Source organism: Podarcis cretensis (genome assembly GCF_951804945.1).
Source record: "Podarcis cretensis genome assembly, chromosome: 3".
NCBI classification, from domain to species: domain Eukaryota; kingdom Metazoa; phylum Chordata; class Lepidosauria; order Squamata; family Lacertidae; genus Podarcis; species Podarcis cretensis.
Genome location: NC_137172.1, coordinates 30720036 through 30746369, shown reverse-complemented (window position 1 = coordinate 30746369; position 26334 = coordinate 30720036). Strand labels below are relative to the sequence as shown.

The 26334-nt window shown below is 44.1% G+C and overlaps 1 protein-coding gene across 2 annotated transcripts; it reads right to left on the bottom strand.

The window, feature by feature from the left end:
* Nucleotides 1-9023: 9023 nt before the first annotated feature.
* LOC307212212 (required for drug-induced death protein 1) lies at nucleotides 9024-26002 on the bottom strand. 2 transcript variants are annotated; one of them, XR_013836872.1, is made up of 3 exons: nucleotides 24694-26002; nucleotides 21945-22072; nucleotides 21395-21571 (listed from the first exon to the last, which is right to left on the bottom strand). XR_013836872.1 is itself a non-coding variant. In XM_079969328.1 (2 exons), exons 1-2 carry the CDS (start codon nucleotides 25627-25629, stop codon nucleotides 12616-12618), a joined length of 1056 nt encoding a protein of 351 aa, XP_079825454.1. In that variant the 5' UTR covers nucleotides 25630-25991; the 3' UTR covers nucleotides 9024-12615. The 2 variants fall into 2 exon arrangements, 1 of the variants encoding a protein (XP_079825454.1); XM_079969328.1 differs by lacking the exons at nucleotides 21395-21571; nucleotides 21945-22072 and adding an exon at nucleotides 9024-12735 and having other exon boundaries at nucleotides 24694-25991.
* Nucleotides 26003-26334: the final 332 nt, after the last annotated feature.

Below are 26334 nucleotides of genomic sequence, written 5' to 3'. Positions count from 1 at the left end.
TCCTGTTTCCTTGAGTTGTGAGGATGGGAAGGGCCATAGCTTAGTAGTAGAGCCTCTGCCTTGCATGTAGAAGGTTCCAGGTTCAATCCCTAGCATCTCCTGCTCTTCCTCTGACTCACCTATCTGGCTGGTGCTGAGGGGGCTGCAGGTTCTATCGTGGGGGGGGGGAGAGAAAGATCAGTATTGACTTCAGGTTTTGATGGGCCCTTCGGCAAGATGCCTTCAATGCGTCTACCTGTATACTCTGCTTCTCTCACTGTGAAGATGGTGACTGCTGGAATTGTGACTTGCTTCTGCACTGTAGACAAGTATGAATCCAGCAAAAGGCAGACCCTCATAACGCACATTTCTTGCAGTGTTGATGCCAGTGCAAGCATGCATGTGAAGTGCCAGGCATATAAACAGAAATCCATTGTTCAACCAATCACTGCAAGTAGTTTTTAAAAAACATAGCACTTAATGGAGTAGCTAAAGGTATGGGGGCATTTTTAGCTCTAGCATTCACTGGAACCAGGTGGGATGTGGGGTGGAGATCCTGAACAAAGGAGGTGCCAAACTTTAGGTAGCATACTGAATCACATTACAACTTGACAGCTAAAGGTTGTTGGCTCTCTGTGTGACAGCCCTTCAGAAATGTGAAGTACTATCATCTCTCACCAAGGTCACCGGCACTTTAGAGTATTTTTCTGCTTGCTAATTATACCCTGCTGTTCCTTCACCCTTCCCTCATAGGACTGGTTTTCCATACTGCTAGTCATTTTGGTCTCCATCCTCTGACCCTGTTCCAAGTTGTCTATACAGTGGTACCTTGGGTTACAAACACTTTGGGTTACAGACTCCACTAACCCAGAAGTTGTACCTCGAGTTAAGAACTTTACCTCAGGATGAGAACAGAAATTGTGTGGTGGCGGCAGTGGGAAGCCCCATTAGCTAAAGTACCTCAGGTTAAGAACAGTTTCAGGTTAAGAATGGACCTCTGGAACGAATTAAGTTTGTAACCAGGGGTACCACTGTATCCTATTTTATGTAAAAATTGTCTATATCCTCTGAAGTGTTTGAAGTATTCCAGAAGAGGTCAGACCAGTGCAAGATAAAAGCGGGACTATAACTTCTCATGATTTGGGCTAGGAATGCAGCCCCAAACTGTATTCACTTTTCCCCCGCAGCTGCATCACTGTACTGACACACATTCAGCTTGCGATTGACTACAATCCTGAGCTTCTTTTCACATGTGCTGTCTTGGTTCCAAGCCAGCTCTTCCCCATCCTATGCCAAATCAAAGCCCCAGTCAGCAAACAATAATCTCCAGGGCCTTCAGCTGTGGCTGCTGGGAGAGTATGCAGACTTCTGCTTTCAATACTTATTAGCTACCCTGAATTTATGGAAACCCACAAAATAAATATTAATTAAAAAATAAAAACCTCAGCTAAATTGGAATCTGTTTTCCAACCCGTTCAAGCACTGAATTGGTATTATTTAAAAAATAATAATAATTAAAGATTTTCTTAGTTTACAAAAGTACATTTTTTCAGGTTGTAGAGTCTTTTCTGTAAATCAGTTACATTTGATATGAGACATTCGTTTTGTATTCAGTATGGGGTGGGGGAAGAAGAGGGAGGAATGGGGAAACTTATATTCTTTTTATATAGTGTACATGTGGGGTGTTTTTTTTGTCAGCATCAACTGGACAGGTTCTCTTTCTACTTGCTTATTACCTTTCCTTGGTAGTGAGAGGGATTGGGGAGGTGCAAGGTGTGGTTGGTTATCTGTAGTTGGCTGCAGTGGGGTTTGTTTGCATTTGTGAGGGGGTGGATGGATTGATTCATTTGCTGTCAGTGGGTTCTTGTTGTTGACTTGTTAAGCTGTGTATGTGATAAAGGGGAGCCATACTGAGGTGAAGGTGTCCTCTTCTATTTGTCCCTGGGTCAGTTTCAGTCTGTTGGCTAGCTTTTCCAGTAAGGCTGTTTCCCATACGATTTGGTACCAGTGGTCCATGTTCACACCTGACAGGTCTTTCCAGTGTCTGGCTATGGTGTTAAGCACTGAATTGTAGTGCCTCAAAAGTTCTGGTCTAACTCTGTTGACACTTGCAATACTATATTCACCATGAACAGAGCAGCAACAGGAAGAGATAAACCAAAACAAGAATAACAAGTGCTTTAAAGAATATGTTTCACTCTCACAGACTAGCATGTAGTGCACTATGGATGCATGCAGTGTAGCCACTGATTTTGTAGCACATGGCGGAGCCCTAAGCAATTATAGGATTCCTTTGAAATGCAAAAATCGCCACCACAGCAATATCCAAGTGTTAACTGTGGATGCAGTCAGATCCATAACTCTAAGGGCATCAATTAAATCAAACCAAACATTTCTAGGTGGAAGTTTTGCTTTTTGTAATTAACGTTTGCTCAGATGTTTCCTCCAGCAGGATATTGATCACTTTTGAAGCATCTTAACATTTTAGCTTGAGAAGTCTCCTGCTGGAGAAGACAGGACAGTATTTCTTTTATGTTTCTAAGAATTTAAGAACCCTCCTGGACCAGGCCAAAGACCCAACTAGTCCAGCATCCTTGTCTAAGATTCATGGAAGATAAGGCTATCAATGACTACTATATCAATGATGGCTGTATGTGTCTCTGAATACAAGTTGCTGGGGATTATAAACAGGTGAGTCCTGTTGTGCTCATGTCCTGATTGTGGGCTTCTCATGGGCATCTGGTTGGCAACCGTGAATATTTGGTTCTGGGTCTCAGCCAGAGTCCAGTTAGCATAAAGGTGATTCTGCCAAGCTCAAAACCACAGGAGAGCAGAACAGAAAGATTCCTAATTGCCATATTTATTGGTGTGGGCATAGCAAATTCCTACCTTCTGTTTGCAGTATACAAGCCTTTTGGTTCAACTGCTGTTGACCTTCAGTTTGCCTTGGCTAAGTGCCTCTTGAAATCTCAAAAAAAAAAAAAAATCTTAAAAAGGAGTAGTACACAGCTAGAGTGCATTCCTTTTATTCGCCTGAGATACAAATCTATTAAAAGCAAAGAATCTCTAGTTAAGTCTCAGATTTAGAAATGTAATTCTTAAGAGTCCAACCTAATAATGCTCATGGTGAAAACCTTAATAGTTAACACAGCACAAGATAAGGTTGGGTTGGTGACAATTCCATGTTAATAATAGACGTCCTTTTGACAGGGAGCGATATTTTTAGAAGGTTTTTGTTCTGTTTTGTTTGGGGGCCTGTGGCAGGAAATTAAAGAAAATAACAATGAACATAAACATATTTTTTTCCTCCAAACAGGAGGGAGGTTGATGAAAACATCTACTCTACCATTTATATTCTCCAGGGGGAAAGCTTGGTGAGTCCTGCACGTTAAGTGATCGCAATGTAGCTAAAGGAGAGGACGGAATTATTCTAGCAAATAACTAGCCAATGATAGGCTTAAAAATAGAGGCATTCATAATAAATGCCTGAAAGAAAAGAGCCATTTTGCAAAGCAGCAAGATAATGGGTCTCATCTGCAGTTGTCTCAGTAAGAAATCGCTTTCCAGGTACACCTATTTTCAAGAATGCATAATTAGTGGTGCAAAAATTGCAGAGAGACCAATAAGCAGCAGGAGACCTTTTACTGGCTGCGTTTGCACTGAAGGATAACCTATTCACATCAAGATCAACCTCTTTGTGACTGTGCCATGGGTCAAGTTCTAACCCAAGGTGTGGGATGGTGTCACTTCATTGTGTACTACCCTGCAAAGATGGTAGATCAGGATATCCTGGTGAATTTCGGTATGAGTTGCAGTAGAGCAGCAAAGATTCCTGACTCCCACTTGTTCAGAAATGGCAATGACAAAATAACTCCCCCGCCCGTCTACATAAAAAATACATTGCGGAAATTTAAAAAAAGTTATGTGGAAAGATTGTGCACTCAGTTCAGTTCTGATCCTCCAAGCAAATTATGGGGCTCCGAGTTCTTTCATGTTAAATGTGTGTCTTTTGCTCCCAAATTATCAGGGATGGAGAACCTATTCCCTCCAAATGTTGTCAGACTCCATTTCCCCTTCAGCCCCTGCCAACATGGCCTGTGGTCAGGAATGATGGGAGTTGTAATCCAACAATGTTTGAAAAGCCACAGATTCCCCATTCCAGCTGCAGAATATGAGTTTACATTGTTCAGTCTTTAGAAGTCTAAACAACTGACCCAGAACATCTCTGAGAAATAAAGTCTAGAACTTGTTTACAATTATGTGCCTCACCCTGGCTTCTGTTTTCTTTTTAAAACAAGAAACCTGGTTCATTTTTTAAAAAAATGTTTATATCCTGCCTTTCTTCTGTCATGGAATGCCAAGTTGGTGCAAATGTACAGTTGTACCTTGGTTTTCAAACAGCTTAATTTTCAAACGTTTTGGCTCCCGAACACCACAAACCCGGAAGTGACTGTTCTGGTTTGCGAACTATTTTTGGAAATCGAACGTCCAACAGGGCTTCCACGGTTTCCGATTGGCTGCAGGAGCTTCTACAATGTAGTTCCCAGGCCATCACCCATCCAAATCTTTCTTCTCTCACCTTCTCTTTCGGCATACCTGGTTACCGGCCAAACTCTACCCACTTAATCGTCTTGGAATTATGACAGAGCAATCTGCTGAGTCACATTATAAATGACTATGTACATTCCTGGAACATGGTGATAGAAGTTACTGTTTTGAAGCCAATGTTTAATACAGCTTTCTTTCTTTTGTGATCTATGCTTAGTCTCTGTCTCTGTATTTCTGCCTACAACCTTAAAATAAGATGTAATTTCTTTACATAACTCCTGTAATTTGTAGTGCTCCTGATGTTTAGCCTGGGAATCCCAAAGAGGCACTGCTACACCCTCTAAGGTTTAAAGTACCTTGGTTTTACATTACAAGTAGTGTAATCCAATTCATGTTTATGCAGAAGTATCCTACATTGTGTCTAACAGAGTCTAATCCTAGTACAGTAGATGTGTTTAAGGTTATAGCCTAAGTGGCTCAGTAAGTAATAAGGGTTGCAATCCTGAATATTACTTAATAGGGTAAACTTGCATAGAATTGCACTGTTGGACATGGTCTGAGGCTGAGCACACATCATAAAGCATAAGACTTCTCCCAGAGAATCCTGGAAATTGTAGTTTACCCCTCGCAGAGGTACATTTCCCACCAGCCTTAACAAACTACAGTTCCCATGATTCTTTGGGGGGAAGCCACCTGCTTTAAATGTATGGTGCCCATGCAGAAACTAGTCACTTCAATTTCTTGGTTTTGCTAGCATTCTAGCCCAGTTCCTGTGGACACAAATGTACTTTCCCACTGATCAGTGGAGCAATGATACTAATGTTTGAGCTTACATAATGGTTTGTCTGCTACCTTCTATCAGGTATAAAATCAACAGCAGCAGTTCTTATGCTGTTCTTCATTATCAAAACTACATCAGGGTAGTGTACAAAACATATCAAACCAACAAGACACACTTGCAATTCTATGCAAGTTTACCCTAGTAAGTAATATCTAGGATTGCAACCCTTATTACTTACTGAGAGCCAGTGTGGTGTAGTGGTTAAGAGCGGTGGACTTGTAATCTGGTGAACCGGGTTCGCTTCCCTGCTCCTCCACGTGCAGCTGCTGGGTGACCTTGGGCTAGTCACACTTCTCTGAAGTCTCTCAGCCTCACTCACCTCACAGAGTGTTTGTTGTGGGGGAGGAAGGGAAAGGAGATTGGTAGCCGCTTTGAGACTCCTTAGGGTAGTGATAAAGCAGGATATCAAATCCAAACTCCTCTTCTTCTACTACTAAAGTACAAAACAAATACATTAAAATGCAGACATAAAAGAAGTACAATAAACCTCAGTAAAAATTATCAGAACAAGGCTGGCAATAAAATCAGCAGAATGCTTAAATGAACAAAGCAGCCCAGTGGCGTAGCGTGGGGGGTGCAGGGGGGGCCGGCCGCACCGGGCGCAACATCTGGGGGTTAGGGTTAGGGATAGGGTTAGGGGGCGCAAATCCAGGGTTAGGGGGCACAAATTACTTGCCTTGCCCTGGGTGCTGACAACCCACGCTACGCCACTGAAGCAGCCTTTAACAGATGCTGAAACAACGTCACAGGTGGTAACTGCCTTACACACATGTGTGCGTGTTTGTGTGTGACACAGAGAAAGAGACAGAGAGATTTCAGAGGTTGGGTGCCACTGCAAAAAAGGTTCATCACCTGGTTGCCTTGAGATCTAAAATGGGTTAGATGCACCAAGGCAAAATTAAACTTAATGGAGAGGACCATTAAATATGAGCTGGCTTGAGACATTTGGCTGCCTGAGCCAGAATAGCAAATGGTAAACACATCAAGTAAAAATGCATAGTACCTAAGGAGATTTTGGCACAAAAGGCAGAACAGCTTATAAGCACTCACCTCCCCCCCCCCCCCCGTGGCAAAAGGACTGTACAACGATAATAAAGTCACTAACAGTTTGCTACCCTTTCACAATATCCCAACCAGCTCCTGATGCAGCTGCCTCACTCTATCTCATGGTAGCTCCAAAGTGTGTGCTTCCTTTTTAATGCCTTGTTGAAAAACAACTTTTCCTTATTCTCAGGAGAATTTGAATTCTTCACAGTAGAGGGCACTAAAGAACAGTCTTACAACGGAGGAATCCTAGTTTTCATAGGAATGCCTGTGCCTCTGTGACCAAGCATGCAAGCTGGACACGGTTGTTATGTGTAACATATGTTTCCAGTTAGGTGGAATTATGAGTCCAAATAGCTCAGAGATTGCTTTCTAAGTGTTGCTTTTTAAATGTGCATTTTAGGTTCCTCAATTCTCCCATGCAGAAACTGGACTAACACAGCATGACTAAGGGAAGCCTTTCCAAATAGTGGGCTTGCTGCATGCTTCTTATGGGACAAGACTCTTCATTTTGTGTAAGGGAAACAGAATAAACATTGGGCAAACAAACAGAGAATTTCTTCACCCTTTACAATAGTGCAGTTGAATGCCTTAACCCACCATCTGTCCCACCTTCCTTTCACTGAATTAAGGATGGCTTGCATGGGATTCCCAGGCAGTCTCTCTCTTTCCCATCCAGAAACTGACCAAATCAAGACCTTCTTAATTTTAGCAAAGTTGCTGCATCTTGTGCCTTTGGACCCGAGCCTATAGATTTTATATAGCATGAAATTTGATGATGACGATGATGCAGAGAAACTTACAAGGCACTGGTGTTCTGCAAAATGTGATCTAACAGGTAAAGATTATGAAGGAATTTGTATATTAATGTATAAGTTATAAAGAACAAAAAAATTGCTGTGTTCTCTTTGCTGTAAACACTGGTGTTGAAGCTCTTAATTTAGTGCAGCTGGATGATCCTTAAAACCTTTCTCATTCTCAAAGCGGACTTTGGACTTCGACTAGCAAAGGATTAGTACTGGCTGATATGACTACACATTATATCATGCCTTTTTTTGCAGGCACATTTTAAAGCAGGCACATCAAGGAAAGTATTCACTGCAATTATAGTTTTTTTCTCACCAGGGAAGAACTCCAGGAAACCAAACTATTCCCACTATATCTACAAACTTTAAATAAATAAAAAGAGTTATAGTGTCAACAGTTTTTCCCCCCTTAACGTGTTACTTGTATCGATTCCCTTTAAGATTTTTGACAGCCTGCCATTTATTCCTATCAACGTATTTCAGTGTGACAGCTGCCCACTGGCTATAATGTAATGCTGGAGCCCCACATACAAACAGTAATGGGGGAACTTAGATGGACTACGAAGGTGGCAAGAGTTCTGATAAAAATGCCCTGGGATACTGTCCACCTTGCAGAAATCAGCAGGGGATAGAGAACACAATAACTATAAAATAAGCAGTGCCATATCATTGGCGTATCTACACCCATAGGCTTAATAGCTAACTTTGGAAAATGCAGTTCTGTGAAGGGGTCTAGGGATCTACAACACAAGATTCTTGATACCCTTACCAAGCAAAAGCTGCTTGTTCTCTTTGGGAGTAAGCCAAGATATTAACTGGTACAGATGTTCTGGATCATGGATATACCATCTACTCATACACAGACACTCACAGCGTGTTTTCTAATATATCCTTAGCATCATGGGGTGTGTGTGGAATACATTCTTTAATTCTGACCCTCCATAAGTCGCTGGACTCCACTTCCCATGGAGTTCACAGAAGGTGATCAAGTTGTAGTCCAATAACACCTGGAGGGCCACAGGTTCCCTATCCCTGCTTTATTTAAAAAACGATGGAAGACTAGATTTTTCTGGAGCAAAAATCAGGCAACTATACAACCTTATCTGTGTAAAGGATCTCCTTCTTCCTCACTTTTGTCCAGTACCCAGGATTTTAGGTGCTTTATATAAACCATGAACTACGTATACTAATTAGTCTAGAACTGTACTAATGAAGTCACAGCTGGAGGCAGCAATGCTTCTTGATACCAGGGGGTGAGGGTGAGTGGGGGTGCTCTTGCCCCCAGGCCCTGTTTGAGGGTTTCCTATAGCTGGCCACTGTGGGAACAGGATGCTGGACTAGATGGTCCATTGGCCTCATCCAGCACACTCTATTATACATTCTTGACTGTCATCCAGCAACAGCAGAGAGGGAAGCAAAGTCTCTCCATCAGCTCTACTAAGAGACTCTTTGCTTCCTCTGAACTGTTTCCATTCAAGCTGATCATTGTATGAATCTTGTAACTTCTAGAATCGGTATCTGAGTTTGATTGCTTTCCTCTTCCTCCCCGTCCCCTTTTTCAGCTGGAGAACTGGGTGAAAATGCTCTAAATTAATGAACAAATAATTGTGATTCACAGAAGACAACCCACTTTATAGGATGTTGTTACAGAGATCTTACCTTATGGGCTATTCGCACACCGGTTCTGAATTAATAGTAGGTAAGGTAAAGGTAAAGGACCCCTGGAAGGTTAAGTCCAGTCTTGTCCACAATACAAGATTAATAGTAGAGAATGTTTGGAAAATCAAAAGCAGTTTACACACAAATTGCACATTGGTTAAATCTATTTAATTTATCTTAGTACATCAGCTTACTTGTTAGCAGGTTCATTAATATTAAGTAAAACAAAATAACAACCAGCTTTAAAGCATATTTCTTTAAAAAAGCAAGTATTCTTGAATAAATTCTGTAAAGCTCAGAAGGTATATATAAAACGTTATCAAAATTAACTATTATCTAGGTAGAAATATATCATTTCAGGAATGCAAAGGCTTGATTCTTCTGTCAACACTGGACAAGATAATTCTTTAAATGGCAGCTTTCAGAGATTTCCATTTATAAGGTTAAACCCAGCAGGCCAGCTTAATGCTTTTTCCAGTGAGATATTCATCTGATCTCTTACTCTTGGTGCCTAGGGCATTCCAGGAAGATGAGTTTTATTAAACACCATGACAGATACTTCTGTCCTATACACACAGGCTGCTTGATTGTCTACAGCTGCTTTGACTGCAGCAGAATAAACAGAGAGCTGTGCCAAGACAACATCTAGTACCCAACAAATGGGGCAAAATTCTGTGTGCCATACAGATGTCTTACACAACTCCCACCTGCTTTGTAATCCTAGGTGTAGCATTCTAGCTGCAAAGCAAGATTGCTGGGGCTACTTTCTATGCCTGCCCTGATTTCTCTGCCAAAAATGCCCTTGAGTGCCACATGAACTGCCCTAGACTAGTGAGGCTGTAAAGTGGCCCTCTGCACCACCAGTAGAACAAGAATTGTCATTTGCAATGCTGTCAGAAGCCACATGGTCCCAGGACAATCAGATCATAAGGAGCCACCTTATACTGAGATGGACCAACTGCTCATCCAGCTTAGTATTATTTATTTACACTGACTAGTTGTGGCTTTCCAAAGTTTCAGGCATGGAGTCTTTTCAGCCTCACCTGGAGATCCTGGAGAGTGAACCTAGGAGCTTCTGCAGACAGACAGGTGGGAGACACTCACTTACGAATCACCTGACATCATGGGACCAGATGGCCCATTTTTGCCTGCAGGGGTCTTCAGGAGCATTCTGCGAGGTGCTTCACAAGTAGCACTTTGCAAGCACCACCCATCCGTGGTACCTGTAAACCCCCTTTCAGCTGAGCCAGGTCTTCATCTGCCCCACAACTGACGATGTATCAGTCAAGGGTAGGGCAGGTGGGTGTGGCCTGGCCAAAATGGCCTTGGGGGCCATGAGAGGAGGCCTAACTAGGTCTAAGTAGGCCTGTGGGCTGGAGATTCCTCACCCCTGACCTACAGTCACAGGTCAAGCAGGAGATACAGAAGAAGAATGAAAGTCTACCGAAGAGTAGTGGTGGGGAAATGACATAATAGAGCAGGTGTGGAGAACCTCTTTTATAATGCTAGAACTCATGGACATACAATGAACATGAATGTTGGAAAATTCAGGACATATTTTTAAAAATAAACACAGAAACTATGGCACTCGCTCGCAGTGATGGCCACCAATTTAGATGGGTTTGAAAGAGGATTAGATTCTTAATTCTGTGAAAGGGCTATAGATGGATACTAGCCATGGCAGCTGTGCTCTGCCCCCAGAGCTGGAGGCACTAACGCTTCCAAATACCAGTGCTGGAGACCACAGGAGATGAGAGTACTCTTGGGCTCAGATCTTGCTTGAGAGCTTCCCATAAACAGCTTGGCTGGACACTGACAATTGGATGGCCTGATCCAGCAGGATCATCTTATGGTCTCACGTTCTAACCTGATGCTGCTGAACTACGACTCCCATAATCTCTTAGCTATTGAGATATGCTTGTTGAGGCTGATGGGAGTCATAGTTCTGCCACATTTGAAGGGCCAAAGGTTTCCCACACCTTTAACAGAGGTTTATAAAAGTATGCATGGTGTGAAATTAGCACAGTGGTGGGGAACATGCTTCAGCCTGAGGGCCACGGTCTATTCTGGGCAGCCTTCTGGGGGCTGCATGACAGTGGTAGGCAGGGCCAGAGGCAAAAGCAGGCAGAGCAATTAATGTAAATGTTACCTTTGTACCATAGGCTAATTTATATACACACCCCTGCTTCTATCCTTTACCCAAGCAAATGAAACTAATTATCTGCCCTCAAAAACACATTTCAGCCACTGAAGGTGGGCATGAGGCTGGTGAAAGCGGGCATGGCTTGCAGAAATGTTTCCTTCCCTTAAGAGAGATAAAAGCACTACCAGGGCCTGGCAACCCTACCCACAGAGCTCTCACAATTCTGCAGCTGAGAACCAGGATTCCCAAGGTATCTGGAACTGATTGCAAGATGCTTGGCTACGTGATGGAGCCAATGCAATAATGTCCTCAAGTTCTCATTTTGTCAAATAATTTCTCTTCCCAATTCCCCCTTTTCATCCATCTTTTCTGGTCTTTGCCTGCTTCTGCTGTTGCTCCTGCGTGCTCTAACATGTAGACCAGGGATGGGTAACCTGTGGCTCTGCAGATGCTGTTGGACTCCAATTCCCATCCGCCCCAGCCAGCATGGCCAGTGATCAGGGATGATGGGAGCTGTAGTCCAACAGCATCCAGAAGTTCCCAATCCCTGATATAGACATTCCACAGAGGCAGCTTTTCCTGCCTCTGTGGAACACTAGCCCACCATGCAACATTACTAAGGCCTGACAAGAATTATGAAAACTTCCTCTCTTTGTTTTCCTTTCATGTGTCTCCTTTACTTGTTACTCTACCTCCATTTCCTCCTACATGCTGTCCTTTTCTTCGCCCACAGATTTTGCTTTTGTCAAGGCCAGCCCAACTAATAGGCGGTAGTACAGTCTGGTCCATTGGGTTGAATGGAGCACTACCGCACCAACTTCAGTTTACCCTCAATCAACCTCCATCTCCCTGCCTTTTTTCCATTATAATTGGTCCAAAAGATGTAACTGGCTTTCAGCTTCCTCCTCCTTAGCTTCAGTGTTTCCTGTGCAGAACTCAGCAAGGAGGAGGATAGGGACAAAATTAGAATTAATTGACTTTGCCTATCATTGAACGTGGTTGTGCCTGTCATTGGCTCTGGCTCCACCTACTGTTGGCCTCCTGCCTTACACGCCAGCAGTCCCAGTGGAGACCAGTCACCACTGTTAGGCAAAGGTGGCTGCCTCAAGGGGTGAGGAATGGAGGTGAGGTGTTGAAGGACAGAGTTGTGCATGTCACATAGTCTGCCCTATACCTCTCAGGCCTCATGTGTGGTGGGGGACACTGTCCTGCCACCAATGTTCATTCAGTTGACATCCAGTTGGATTTTGCACCTGGAATGGGACGTGGGGTGCCATCCTTGCCTCAGGCGGCCAATGTCTTGGGCCAATCCTGCTGGTGAGTGGTTGACACACAATTACTATATTTCTAAAGCTAGCCCTGCTAATCGACGTTTTGTTCTTTTGGCCTTACTCATTCTGTTGATCAAAGCACTTGTCAGAGAACTACTCAAGTCCAGAGCAGCAAATGAGCCATCAATGTTTTCTATTTTTTCTTTCTTGGTGCTGAGTTGGGAGACATTTCTGAAGATGAAGTTTCAGCGAAAGGGAAATTTAGTCAGGTGCTTCAACGACTGTTCCTCCCGTCTTCAACCCAAATGTGGCTGGCTGCAAGTCTTAACGAAACGCCGTAGCTATTGAAACAGCCACTCCAAGAGGAGATGAGTAGGCATTAGCTAATCCCTGCAGACCGAGTACCAGATAACGGCATCCTTTTTGCAGTGCTTTGCCCACATTCTAGAAGAAAAAAACAGAGAACACTACTGAAGAGCAGGACATACTCAAGAAAGTGACAACATATACCCCAAGTTTCCTCAAGGTGTCATACATGGGTCTCCCAACCTCTCCATTTTAATCTCACAACAACCCTGTAAGGTAGTTTAGGCTGAGAGATTGTGACTGGCCCAAGGTCACCCAGTGAACTTCATATCTGAGTTGAAATTTGAACCCCTGTCTTCCAGGTCTTGGTCCAACACTAACCATTACACCACACATATTTTTACATTTATTTTCAGCTGCAAAAAAAAAATTATTTGAGTGAGGCTCTGTTCTCACAATGCTTTCTGGTCACAAGGTATAGGAAAGCCAGTGCAGTGTACAGTGGTACCTCGGGTTACATATGCTTCAGGTTACATATGTTTCAGGTTACAGATGCCGCTAACCCAGAAATAGTACCTCGGGTTAAGAACTTTGCTTCAGGATGAGAACAGAAATCATGCTGTGGCGGTGCAGCGGCAGCAGGAGGCCCTATTAGCTAAAGTGGTGCTTCAGGTTAAGAACAGTTTCAGGTTAAGAATGGACCTCCGGAACGAATTAAGTAAACCTGAGGTACCACTGTACTAGAAAGAGTGGTGTACTCAGATCTGGGAGACCGGGGTTTGAATCCCTACTTAGCCATGAAGCTCACTGTGGAGCTGGCCACCATCTCTCAGCCTACACTACCACACAGAGTTACTGGTTAATGATATGGGGTGCAGCCCCTTAGTTCCTTGGGGCGGGGAGCAGGATACATTTGTAACAAGGGCCAGCTCACACGTGAGACAAGGTGAGGCGATCATCTCAGGTGCAGGGATCCATAGGAGCAGCAGGTTCTGATATAGATTTTTATCCCCCTCGCCCTGGTTTCTAATGCAGATCTCCAGTTACCTATTCTACTCTGCTGGGGAGCAGGCCACTAATTTGTGGCTTGCCTCAGGTGCCAAAATGTAGGGCTGGTCATAGAATCATAGAATCATAGAATCGGAAGAGACCACAAGGGCCATCGAGTCCAACCCCCTGCCAAGCAGGAAACACCATCAGAGCACTCCTGACATATGGCTGTCAAGCCTCTGCTTAAAGACCTCCAAAGAAGGAGACTCCACCACACTCCTTGGCAGCAAATTCCACTGTCGAACAGCTCTTACTGTCAGGAAGTTCTTCCTAATGTTTAGGTGGAATCTTCTTTCTTGTAGTTTGGATCCATTGCTCCGTGTCCGCTTCTCTGGAGCAGCAGAAAACAACCTTTCTCCCTCCTCTATGTGACATCCTTTTATATATTTGAACATGGCTATCATATCACCCCTTAACCTCCTCTTCTCCAGGCTAAACATGCCCAGCTCCCTTAGCTGTTCCTCATAAGGCATCGTTTCCAGGCCTTTGACCATTTTGGTTGCCCTCCTCTGGACACATTCCAGTTTGTCAGTGTCCTTCTTGAACTGTGGTGCCCAGAACTGGACACAGTACTCCAGGTGAGGTCTGACCAGAGCAGAATACAGTGGCACTATTACTTCCCTTGATCTAGATGCTATACTCCTATTGATGCAGCCCAGAATTGCATTGGCTTTTTTAGCTGCCGCGTCACACTGTTGGCTCATGGTCCTGGATACCATGCTGATTTCATCTGAATGTGACTTCTGAAAGTGGTCAGAGCCAGCATTTATCACATTCAGGCTTTGTTTTCCATGCAATTCCTCTATATTATATCACTTTTGTTGACCAACCTACGTACATATATATGCACACATACGGACATTCCTTTCCTGCCTTATACCTCAAAGGGTTCTCAAGACAGCTTACAAATAATGTAAACCCAAACAGAAAATATACAATGCAACCCCCACCTACCTCCATTTCCTTCTCACCAAAACCACTTTCTTTACACTGCCTGCACCCCTTTATGAAGGCACATCAAGCACCTCAGAACTCCATTAAAATCTGAGAAGAGGAAGAATGTGAGGGGGGAAAGAGACCATGTTGGCCATCAGGGAATGACTGTTTCCACCTGCCTTGCACCACTCTTCAGCAGGAGTGCTAGATTGGCTCCACTGGTGCATTTGCACTATGCCATCATCCCTACCTTCCTCCCCTTCTCCTGACAACTCACGGGGTCAGGTGAGTACCACCACTCTACCATGGCATCTGCTACTGCCTAAGGAAGCTGCTTCCAAAATAAAGCAATGGGGACTTTCTGGTCTTTGGTTTGTTTGGTTTTGCAAGGAGCTAATGTCATCAGCTTTGCAATATTCAATATTTTTGAATATTGGTGACCTTTGTGTTCACTTAAATTTTGTTGATTTTTTTTAGTAATTTGTTGTAATGGTGTTCTACTTTTAATTAGGTATCATTGTCGCACTGCTCCCTTTAGACTCCTTCTTTTTATGTGAATCTATGACTAGGGACGCAGGTGGCGCTGTGGGTTAAAGCCTCAGCGCCTAGGGCTTGCCGATCGAAAGGTCGGTGGTTCGAATCCCTGCGGCGGGGTGCGCTCCCGCTGCTCGGTCCCAGCGCCTGCCAACCTAGCAGTTCGAAAGCACCTCCGGGTGCAAGTAGATAAATAGGGACCGCTTACCAGCGGGAAGGTAAACGGCGTTTCCGTGTGCGGCTCTGGCTCGCCAGAGCAGCGATGTCACGCTGGCCACGTGACCCGGAAGTGTCTCCGGACAGCGCTGGCCCCTGGCCTCTTAAGTGAGATGGGCGCACAACCCCAGAGTCTGTCAAGACTGGCCCGTACGGGCAGGGGTACCTTTACCTTTACCTATGACTATCAGCTTTTTGAAAAAGCCTTTATTTAGATAGGTAAGGTTGTTGCCTTTATTTTATAACATAATAAGTAACAAGCCTTAAGGAATAGAGGGTTGAAAAGACATTAAAAATAACAAAAGGCAGCTCCCCCAGATTCATGCTGGGACAAATGAAACAAAACCTCACTGGAAGCTGGAGGCTGCTATGCTGTTTTTGCAGCAAATACTTGGTGCTGGAGGAGTGTATGAGACTCCCTGGAATTCAAGCTATTTCCTTTAGACGGAGATTGCCTCAAGTACTAGATTACACAACACCAGCTATCTATCACCATGGGCTCATTCATCAGTTCATACTCAGGAAAAACTTACTTATGGATTGTTGAGTGCGTCTGAATAAAGACTTGGTCATATCCATGCTATACATTCAAAACACTAGGATACCACATTAATTATCAAAAGCTAATGCTATTCTAGGCTGCATAAACAGAACTATAGGGTCCTCATCAAGGGACGTAATAGTTCCGCTCCATTTCGCCTTGAGCATACCACTCCTGGGGAACTGTGTCTAGTTCTGGGCACCACAATTTAAGAAGGATATTGACAAGCTGGAACGTGTGCAGAGGAGGGCTACCAGGATTATCAAGGTCACCTTATGAGGAATTGCAGTTGGGTATGTTTAGCCTGGATAGGAGGAGACTGAGAGGAGATATAATAGCTATCTTCAAATATCTAAATGGCTGTCACATGCAAGATGGAGCAAGCTTGCTTTCTCTTTCTCTGGAGGGTTGGACCCAAACCAATGGCTTCAAGTTATAAACAATGAGATTCCCACTAAACATTGGGAAGCACTTTCTGATGGTAAGAGCTGTTTGACAGTGGAATGGACTCCCTTGGAAGATGGTGGATTTTCCTTCATTGGAGGTTTTTAAGAAGAGGTTGGATGGCCATCTGTCATGGATGTTTTAGCTGAGATTCCTGTATTGCAGGCGGTTGAAATAGTTGACCCTCAGGGTCCTTTCCAACTCTTCAATTCTATGAAGTGGCTAAATTTTGGCCCTTTGGTCCAAACTACAGTGGTACCTCGGGTTACATACACTTCAGGTTATATACGCTTTAGGTTACAGACTCCGCTAACCCAGAAATATTACCTTGGGTTAAGAGCTTTGCTTCAGGATGAGAACAGAAATTTTGCTCCGGCGGTGCAGCAGCAGCGGGAGGCCCCATTAGCTAAAGTGGTGCTTCAGGTTAAGAACAGTTTCAGGTTAAGTACGGACCTCCGGAACAAATTAAGTACTTAACCTGAGGTACCACTGTAATTCTAAAACTTGCTGCAGCAGCAAACGTAAGGCTGGGCAGTGACAGAACTTGTGACCCTCTAGTTGTTGGACTACAAATTCCATCATCCCTGACCACAGGCCATGTTGGCTGGGCTGATGGGAGTTGTAATCCAACATTATCTGGAAGGTTCAGAGTTCCCCATCTCTGTGATAGGGCCTACAAATAGTTGCACAATCACACCTCTTTAAAATGCACTGGTGCAGCCAACTCCCTGTCAAATGCTTAGAATTGTGTTAAGTCATTGGTGCAAGATCAGAATAAATTCCTGTTCAAGGAAGAGAAAGATGAAGCTGGAAAGCCACCAAAAGAGGTGGTCACATAGAGGACATCATTGTCTCATCCTCTATCTAGCCTTGGCCAAATTACTTCACCTCTTTTGTTTCATTGGGCCTGGCAGAGATTGTGTCATAAAATGCTTGGACCTTGGCCAAAACAATGGAGCCCTGATTTCAACAGGGTTCAAAGTACTTTCCAACACAAACATACAGCATGACCTTTGTGTTCATTTCCTATACACGATGAAGCAATATTTAAGAGGCGGGATGTGAAAGTCTCACCGAAACCTGTAGCGAATGACACAGACAACAAATCATGGCCATCAAACTCCCTGTGTACACATATTATACCTTTAAATCACATTTGAAGCACATTTGCTCCCTCAAAGAATTCTTGGCACTGCACTTTGTTAAGGGTTACTGGAATTGTAACTCTTTGAGGGGTAAACTACAATGCCCATGATTCTTTGAGGAAAAGAATGTGTTTCAAATGTGCTTTAAAGGTGACATGACTGCTGCATGTTGGATCTTATACACAAGACTTATCAGCACCAACACATGAGCTAATCATCCTTTCAGTTGACTCATACAATATATGAGATTTCCACAGACAACCTGATGCTTACTATTTTGTCCAGGAATAGGGAACCTATGGCCATTGTCCCTGACTGAATGACCTTGGACCAGTCACTTGGGCCAGAGTAACCTATTTCACAGGGTTGTTGTAAGGATAAAAGGGGAAAGGGTCATTTATATCCCAATGAGTTCAAGGTGACATACATGGCTCTCCCCACCTCTCCATTTTCTCCTCACAACCACCGTGTGAGGTAAATTAGGCTGGGAGACAGTGACTGGCCAAAGGTCACCCAGTGAGCTTCCTAGCTGAGTGGGGATTTGAACCCTAGTTTCCCAGGTCCTAGTCCAATATTCTAACCACTACACCACACTGGCCACCTTGACCTCCTTGCAGAAAAGGGTTGTTATGGGGGAAAGACTGGTAATTCCAATGGCAGAGCATGTAGAAGTTCGCAGGTTCAATCCCCAGGTAGTGCTGAAACCCTGCAGAGCCCCTGATAGTCATTGTAGCCTGAGCAAGATGGACCAATGGTTTGATTCAGTATAAGGCAGCTTCCTATGTTCTTAAAAGGACAGGTATACGTACAATGAATTAGTAAATAAATAAACAGCAAGAGTAGTATTTTCATTGGTAAAACTCTTGCAGCAAACCAGCAGCAAAGTGTTAATGCTGATGCAGTCGGACAGAACGGAAGGGAGGTCTATTATTTGATCTCTTTGTCTCTGTTGCGGAGGGTGGGAAACGAACCTCACACTTCTTGCTAATTGGAACATTGTCAAAGTAAGGATGCCAAGCGAAGAAATGTGGCACAAAGAGATGCAAAGCATCTGTCACGTGGATTAGCTTAGAGTATTTTACAGACTGAAATGGCAGGTCTCTCTTTTGATCTACATGAATGCTGGCTTCAGCTCAGATAGGACTGGTTTCTTCTTAAAAGGGAAAGGGAAAAGGAAAGGGGGGGAGGTGAAATCCAACAGGCTCCTTCACTGGATTTAACTTGTTATTTGTTTTTTCAAAGACAATTCTGTTTGTGCTGCAAGAGCAGCCTTCTGCCACAAGAATTATCCAAAGAAGATCGCATGAACATAAACTTGTTATTACATACTTATAAGTGGAACCTGAAACAAAATGCTGCACTCTGTTTTCAGGATTCCAACCACTCAATTTCCCCTTGTCCCCTCCCAACAGTCAACAGTCAACCAACCAGCATTCTGTAGCCACTGAGCAGCACTCTCAGTCCTCACTAGGTTCTTTGCAGGGAGGAGTGTCCTTCACCTTTTATCCAAGGATATATAGATATTTAATTCTCAAACCTGGTTATGAACTCCCTCAAACCTGCTAAGAGGGTAAGAGGCCTCTTCTGGATCAGGCCAGTGGCCCACGCCCAACTAGTGCAGCATCCTGCTCTCACAACCAGATGCCCATAGGAAGCCCGAAAACAGCAGCTGGGCACAACAACACTATCCATCTTCTGCTGTTTCCCTGCTGCCAGCATTCAGAAGTATGCTGCCTCCACCAGTGAAGGTTAATAGCACAGCCATCAGAGTTAGTAGCCAGTCACTGATACTCCTTGTTTTCTCTGTGTTGTTTTGCCTACAGAAACAACAGCATTCACATCCGGGGCACTGTAAACAGAGGAATGTATTATGCCTCACCTATCTGTCTACATGAAGTTCCATAAGGGGGGGGGGGGGAATCAGATCCCTTTTACCAAGTAATTTGCAATCTAAATAGGCAACAGGGGAGATAAAATGGGGTTTGAGAGAGAAGCAAATGTGTGAGCAAAAGCAGGTTAACACACTTAATACTTCGCTACAGGAAGATGGATTAAGAGGTTTTTAAGCCTTGTAGAAAGACTTGGATTTTGAGGAGGGTGTTGAAGGGGTGGGGCAGACAGACAAGAGAGAGAGAGAGAGAGAGAGAGAGAGAGAGAGAGAGAGAGAGAGAGAGAGAGAGAGAGAGAGAAGAGATGGTACCATGTACATGGTCAGGGAGCAAGGAGAAAATTTCACCCATACTGGGCAGCATAGGAGAATGTGCAGCAGGAGACTCACTTGAAGGTGGCAAAGCTGAAGCTGTGGTCATAACAAGCAAACCAGGACTGGTGTGCTCTAGGGCAGTTAAGATCCTCAGCACTATCCTAAACAAAGTAATCCATGCTCTGGTAACCTCCAGGCTAGATTACAGCAATGCACTCAATGTGGCTTTGAAAATGGTTTGGAGGCAGCAGCTGGTGTAAAATGCTTCAGTTGTTTGGAATCATGCAATGCCACTTCTGAAGAGTATGCAGCGGCAACCCACATGCTACACAGCCCAAATCAAGGTTTTACTGCTTCCCTGAATGAGTTAGGACCCAGTTACAGTATCTAAAGAAGCACCTCTCTTGGCACTGTCGTGCCTGGGCATTTAAGATTTATCAGGAAGGTCCTTCTTGTCACTCTATCACTAAGCAAAACCTTAGGTGCTTTAGCTTGAGACAGGGCCTCATCAGTGATGGCACCTTGAATGTGACATCTTCTTCCCTTGAGGCATGATTGGCACCAACATGGTTCAACTATTGGCACCAGCTGAACAAATACATCAGAAGGGTTTTGAGATATTGAGCCACCTGGTACAGATACAGAATGAGCTTATCTGAGCGCTCCCCTTACCCCATATATGCCCATTCAACCACTTTGAGAAACTAGCGCTTTTACAAGTACCACAAAATATTTGTCCTGCACTGGTAGGGAATTGAATTTTCAGCAGCACTTACATTTTTGAACTCCTTACCCATTGATACTAGGCAGGTGCCTTCATTGTATTGTTTTTAGTGCCTGCTGAATTATTTGTTGCTTAGGCAAACCTACCCACATATGTAAGGTTGTCATGCATTTTAATAGGCTGTTTTTTAAAAGGTATGCTTCAAACCACTGATTATATGTATACTTCGATTGTTTAGGCCAGCTTGTCTTTAACTTCTGCTTTTATTGATAATTATAACGTAATTATCTAATCACGCCCTTCCTCCAAAAGGAAGTAAACCAATTAGAGGTTTTGACAATAGGCGTACATATTTTATAATTAAATAAATAAATATTACTATTCAGGCTTGAGATAGTTTTATTGACTAGTTTTGTATTTTTATCTGAATGTGACCCTACTTGAGTTTGCTTTTTAGTAAAGGAAGTGATACAAAATTTTCTAAATAACTAAAACAAAATGGAATTTAAAACAATAAACTTTCAGTGTACAAATTTAAACAACTGATTGCATTCAGGATAGCACAGTTACAAGGAAAATGAACATTCTTGTCTCCTGCCACTTTGTAACCTGATACATATAGGATCCACCCTATTATTTTTATTGTAATTTGTTTTAACGGATTTTAATATTATGTTTTTATATTGTTGTGACCCACACTGGGACCATTTGATGAAGAGCAAGTAAGGAATCAAATTACTACTATTAATTTGATTATCATAAGAATTTTGGTTTCGGCATTTATTAGACCCTTTTCTTCTTTAAAGAGATTCCCCTCCCCCACGACTTTTTTAAACAGTGTTGCTGTCAACTATCTAAGACCAGCTGCTGCATTAATTATAACAAAATTAACAGTTATTAATTATGAGGACAAGAATTCAGCTTTATTAATCAGGCATCTGAAAACTAAGCAGCTAAGCTTTTAATGATCAAAACTTGAAATGAAATAAGCTAAATGATTTTTTATAAAAAATAATAAATCCATATTTTTAGAGAACGTTGAAAATGGCTCATATGCAGGATGCCACCGTGTCATACATCCTGCCAGATTTTCACTGGAGCACCAACAAAGAGAAATCATGGCTATCTTTCATTGATACATAATTGCTACACCATTGCATTTTTTATTATCTCTTTTGTACCTACAACCAGGGACGTAGGTGGCGCTGTGGGTTAAAGCCTCAGCGCCTAGGACTTGCCGATCGAAAGGTCGGCGGTTCGAATCCCTGCGGCGGGGTGCGCTCCCGCTGCTCAGTCCCAGCGCCTGCCAACCTAGCAGTTCGAAAGCACCTCCGGGTGCAAGTAGATAAATAGGGACCGCTTACCAGCGGGAAGGTAAACGGCGTTTCCGTGTGCGGCTCTGGCTCGCCAGAGCAGCGATGTCACGCTGGCCACGTGACCCGGAAGTGTCTCCGGACAGCGCTGGCCCCTGGCCTCTTAAGTGAGATGGGCGCACAACCCCAGAGTCTGTCAAGACTGGCCCGTACGGACAGGGGTACCTTTACCTTTTTTTACCTACAACCACCCAATTCAGATTTGTAACCAGGTCTCATCACAGTGACTTGCCAAAGGCAATTTTATATAGTTGCACTTGATTCAATAATTTCCACAGCATGTATACTTTGCAGGTTTTCTTTTTCATCCTGAAAGGAAGTGTGCAAAATAGAGCATTTATTTTATCTGCCAAGCCATTGAAAATCTACCATAGTGCTTTTGCCAGTTGAATAAGTTTCTGGTTTATTTCTTCATATGATTTTATTTTTATTTTTTGCCTCAGTTTTTATTGTTTGGTTTAATATTGAATGGGTATTTGTATTTTTGCATACAACTCGATGAAATCTATATATGGATGAAAATTTGCCTCTTTCAATACTTCTAGCCATTATGGGATTCTTAACCTAATCCTCATCCAACTCCAATGTGGAGTGCTGGTTTTAACTTACAAAGCCCTAAGAGATGGATAGGGAACCTGTGGCTCTGCTGATATGGTTGGGTTACAACTGCTTTCATCCCTGACCACTGGCCACGCTGGGGCTGATGAGAATTGCAATCCAATAACAACCGGAGAGCAACAAAGTACCTCAAGAATCGCCTCTCGCTCATGACCTTGCTCTTAGGTGAGCATTAGAGACCCTCCTCCATCCATGGAAGTAAAACAGAAAAGACGGTCTTTTCCACTGAGGTACATAGTTTATGAAACACCCTCCCCTGACCATCCTCATTATTGTCTTTTTGACTTCAGGTCAAAATATTTTTTTATTTGCACAGGCTGGTTGTTGTGCTGGAACCTTAACATGACAAGGGAAGAAATTTCACTTCACTTTATGATAGCGAATGTAGAGAGTGGCTGTTATTTTGCACAACTTAATATGGGTTTGGGATATCTTTTAGCCACAAACAAACACCTGGCCTCTCTGTGTGTGCATTTTAACACAAAAAGTCTCCTTATCTTCATGGTCCATTCTTTTATTTCCTTTTATAGGTAAAGGTAAAGGGACCCCTGACCATTAGGTCCAGTCGTGGCCGACTCTGGGGTTGCGGCGCTCATCTCACTTTACTGGCCGAGGGAGCCGGCGTACAGCTTCCGGGTCATGTGGCCAACATTACTAAGCCACTTCTGGTGAACCAGAGCAGTGCACGGAAATGCCGTTTACCTTCCCACCTATTTATCTACTTGCACTTTGACGTGCTTTTGAACTGCTAGGTTGGCAGGAGCTGGGACCAAGCAACAGGAGCTCACCCCGTCGTGGGGATTCAAACCGCCGACCTTCTGATTGGCAAGTCCTAGGCTCTGTGGTTTAACCCACAGCGCCACCCGCGTCCCTATTTCCTTTTATAAAACCATATAAAATCAGTGTTCCACAGCTACTACAAGATTATCTTTCCTAATTAGAGCAATAGGCAGCAAAACCAACCCAGATCTCTTTTTGTCTCTGGAAAGCCCCACTCTGACCATGTGGTTTCTCGAATGATTCTTCCCCAAATCCATAGCTTCCCCTTTTTTGTGGGAAATTCCCTTATTCCAGTGCCATTTCCCGCTGCTATCCCAGATTGTTAGATATCCCGTAGACTGTCCCAGGGACAGGTGAGGCTGCTGATCCCTTATTTTCAAATCTGAAAGTTGTCAGCTATGCCCAAATCCCTGAACTGAGCAAACTAGATGACCTCCAAGATCCCGTCCAACTTCAACATCCTACAGTCCTTCAAAAGCAGGTGGCTTCAGACTTGCAATGAACATGCACACAAGGATGTCAACAACTGGAATTGTTGCTACGACCTCTGAAAGCGAGAAAGGGCAGTCTTGGATCACTGTACAGAAGACCTTACGAATGCTGAGAGAACTGAACTGAGCACCATCCTGGACCCTCTACATGTTCTCTAGGAGTCATCTGAACCGAAAGGTTAAGCATATACCCTTGCACACAAGGCCAGCCCAAGACATTTTGGCACCTGAGGAAAATGATACGATAATCTTTATTGTCATTGTCCCATACAGAACAACGAAATTGAAAAAAAATCTACATCAGACACTCAAAAACCCACAAGCCTGCTATCCCAGCCTGGTTAGCCCCTCAAAACACCCCGCTTTCACACCCAAGCCCACCAGGGAAGAAGGGGTGAGTGAAGATCTGCATCAGGAACAAAGGAAGAATAGAGATCTACATGAGGATCTGCTGCCCCCATGGATCCTGCCATCTGAGACCAGGGGTACCAACTTGAATAAAATATTGGGAGAGACCAGGTAAATCCGGCCCCATATAATTGATCGCATGACATGGCACATGAACACCATGTGAATGGCAATGCCTATCAACTTAGGGGACCCTGGCACCCTCAAATATATATTTTGGGGGGGCGTAAGGGACCTCCACCCCCTCGGAGTTGGCTGCTGTGCCTGAGGCGGTTGCCTCACTTAGCCAGCCTCCTGGATCTGCCTGAACGCCACTCAGACCAAATATCCCACATTCCCGCGACATAACTCGAGGTGCCTATGTCGCGGTTGGGTGAGATCCAGTTTTTTACCACTCTGACAACAAGGTGCTAGTGAAGTGTGGTGAAGGCATTTCAACAATCCGATGCGCCCAGAAATCCCCCAGCCATTTTTAAATATTTGTTTTATTATATAATATGACCGAAGTCTGCCCTCACCCTATCCGATAGCCGGGGCGCTGAGGCTGGGCAAGACACTCGCCTAGCGAGGCTGACCCCCGAATAACCCCGAATCGGCTGAGGCGCCCCTCGTCCCGCCGCCCTCGCCGCCTACCTTGCCGTATTTCTTGAGCTTCCTCCTGCGCTTCTTGCTCTTGCGCTCGGCTTTGGGCTGCTGCTCGTCCCCCGCGCCGCCGAGAGGCTCGTACCTGTCCGGGAGGACGGCGAAGGCGACTTTCTTGGAGGCGCAGCCGGACTCCCCCTCCTCAGCGTGGCCGCTTGGGGCTGTCTGCCTCCTCTCCTCCTCCTCCTCCTCCTCTTCTTCCTCGTCCTTTTCCAGGATAGAGATTTCGTCCTCCGCAGGCCCCCGCCGGGGGCAGTTGGCTCTCCGGGTCCCCCCGACGGTCATGGCGCCCGCAGGTGGCCCCGCGGAGAATGCGCAGGCGGCGCTGGCGAAGAGCCTGAGGCACCTTCGCTCCCTTCCCTCAGCCGAGCGCGCAGCAGGAGATCCGCGCGCCGGGCCGGCGGGAGAGAAGTAACAGGTGGCGCTCAAGGGACACTTTCGCATAGGCGGCGCCAGCGCCAAGGCCGCAGCCTGCCCTCCCTGGGTCCCCACAGAAGGGCAGCGGGCGGGGAGAGTCCGCTTCCCGAGGCCTGGCAGCTGATCCAAGAAGTCCAACATCCTGTGCCAAACGGCGCTGTTGACAACACACAGACACCCCCCCATTTCCAGGGCTTCCTGTTGCACCAGGCACTTCACATCCGCACAATAGCCGTGATCGGTAGGCTCAGGCAGGGAAAACAATGGCGTTGTGTGCGACTGAACTCTTAAAACAAAAGAAAAAAGTGCTGCCTCAGTAGAATTTCCTCCCCGGGATATTTGATCCATTGGCATCTTCGGAAATTTATAAAGCGGATGGGACAGATGATTTGGAAAAGTTTTCCTTGTCATCTTCTGCTTTCCCTCTTCTGCTTCCAGACCCAATAAAGTGTGAGGCCTTGAGATGAAAAAGATGTTGAAATATACATTTTTTAAAAAAACCAGAAGCATTTTTACTTGGTATTATAGGTCAGGACATTAATAGGCAAGTTGTTAAATTGTTTTTATATGCAACAACTGCAGCAAGAGTATTGTTAGCCCAGAAATGGAAACAAGAAGAAATTCCGACGAAAGAAGAATGGCAGACAAAATTAATGGACTATGCAGAATTGGACAAAATGACAGGAAGGATTCGAAACCTGCAGGACCAGAGATTTACAGAAGATTGGAAGAAGTATATGAATTACTTGAAGAGCAACTGTAATCAACAAATTACGCTAGTAGGACTACAATAAGTTTTGTAAGGAGAAATATATGAAGTGTTACAAAGTAGAAAAAGATAGAGATATTGATTATGAGTTTGAAATGTAATAGGGAAGATAAGAAATGCATACTAAGAAATTGGAAAATTTTCAGACAGGAAAATTGAATAAGATGTAAAAGTATGTTTAATTACTGTTGAAAATGATATGTTAAAAAACTAATAGTGTAAGAGAGACATCACCTTGCCAACAAAGGACAAAGGTCCGTATAGTAAAAGCTATGGTTTTCCCAGTAGTGATGTATGGAAGTGAAAGCTGGACCATAAAGAAGGCTGATCGCCGAAGAATTGATGCTTTTGAATTATGGTGCTGGAGGAGACTCTTGAGAGTCCCATGGACTGCAAGAAGATCAAACCTATTCATTCTGAAGGAAATCAGCCCTGAGTGCTCACTG

What these genes read in the sequence shown, in the direction of transcription:
- LOC307212212 (XM_079969328.1), bottom strand. Translation starts at nt 25,629, where the DNA reads ATGCTTCTGGTTTTTTTAAAAAATGTATATTTCAACATCTTTTTCATC. An exon ending in AGCTCAAGAAATACGGCAAG is followed by an intron (nt 12,736 to 24,693) that starts GTAGGCGGCGAG and finishes TTTTTCTTCTAG; the next exon opens with AATGTGGGCAAAGCACTGCA.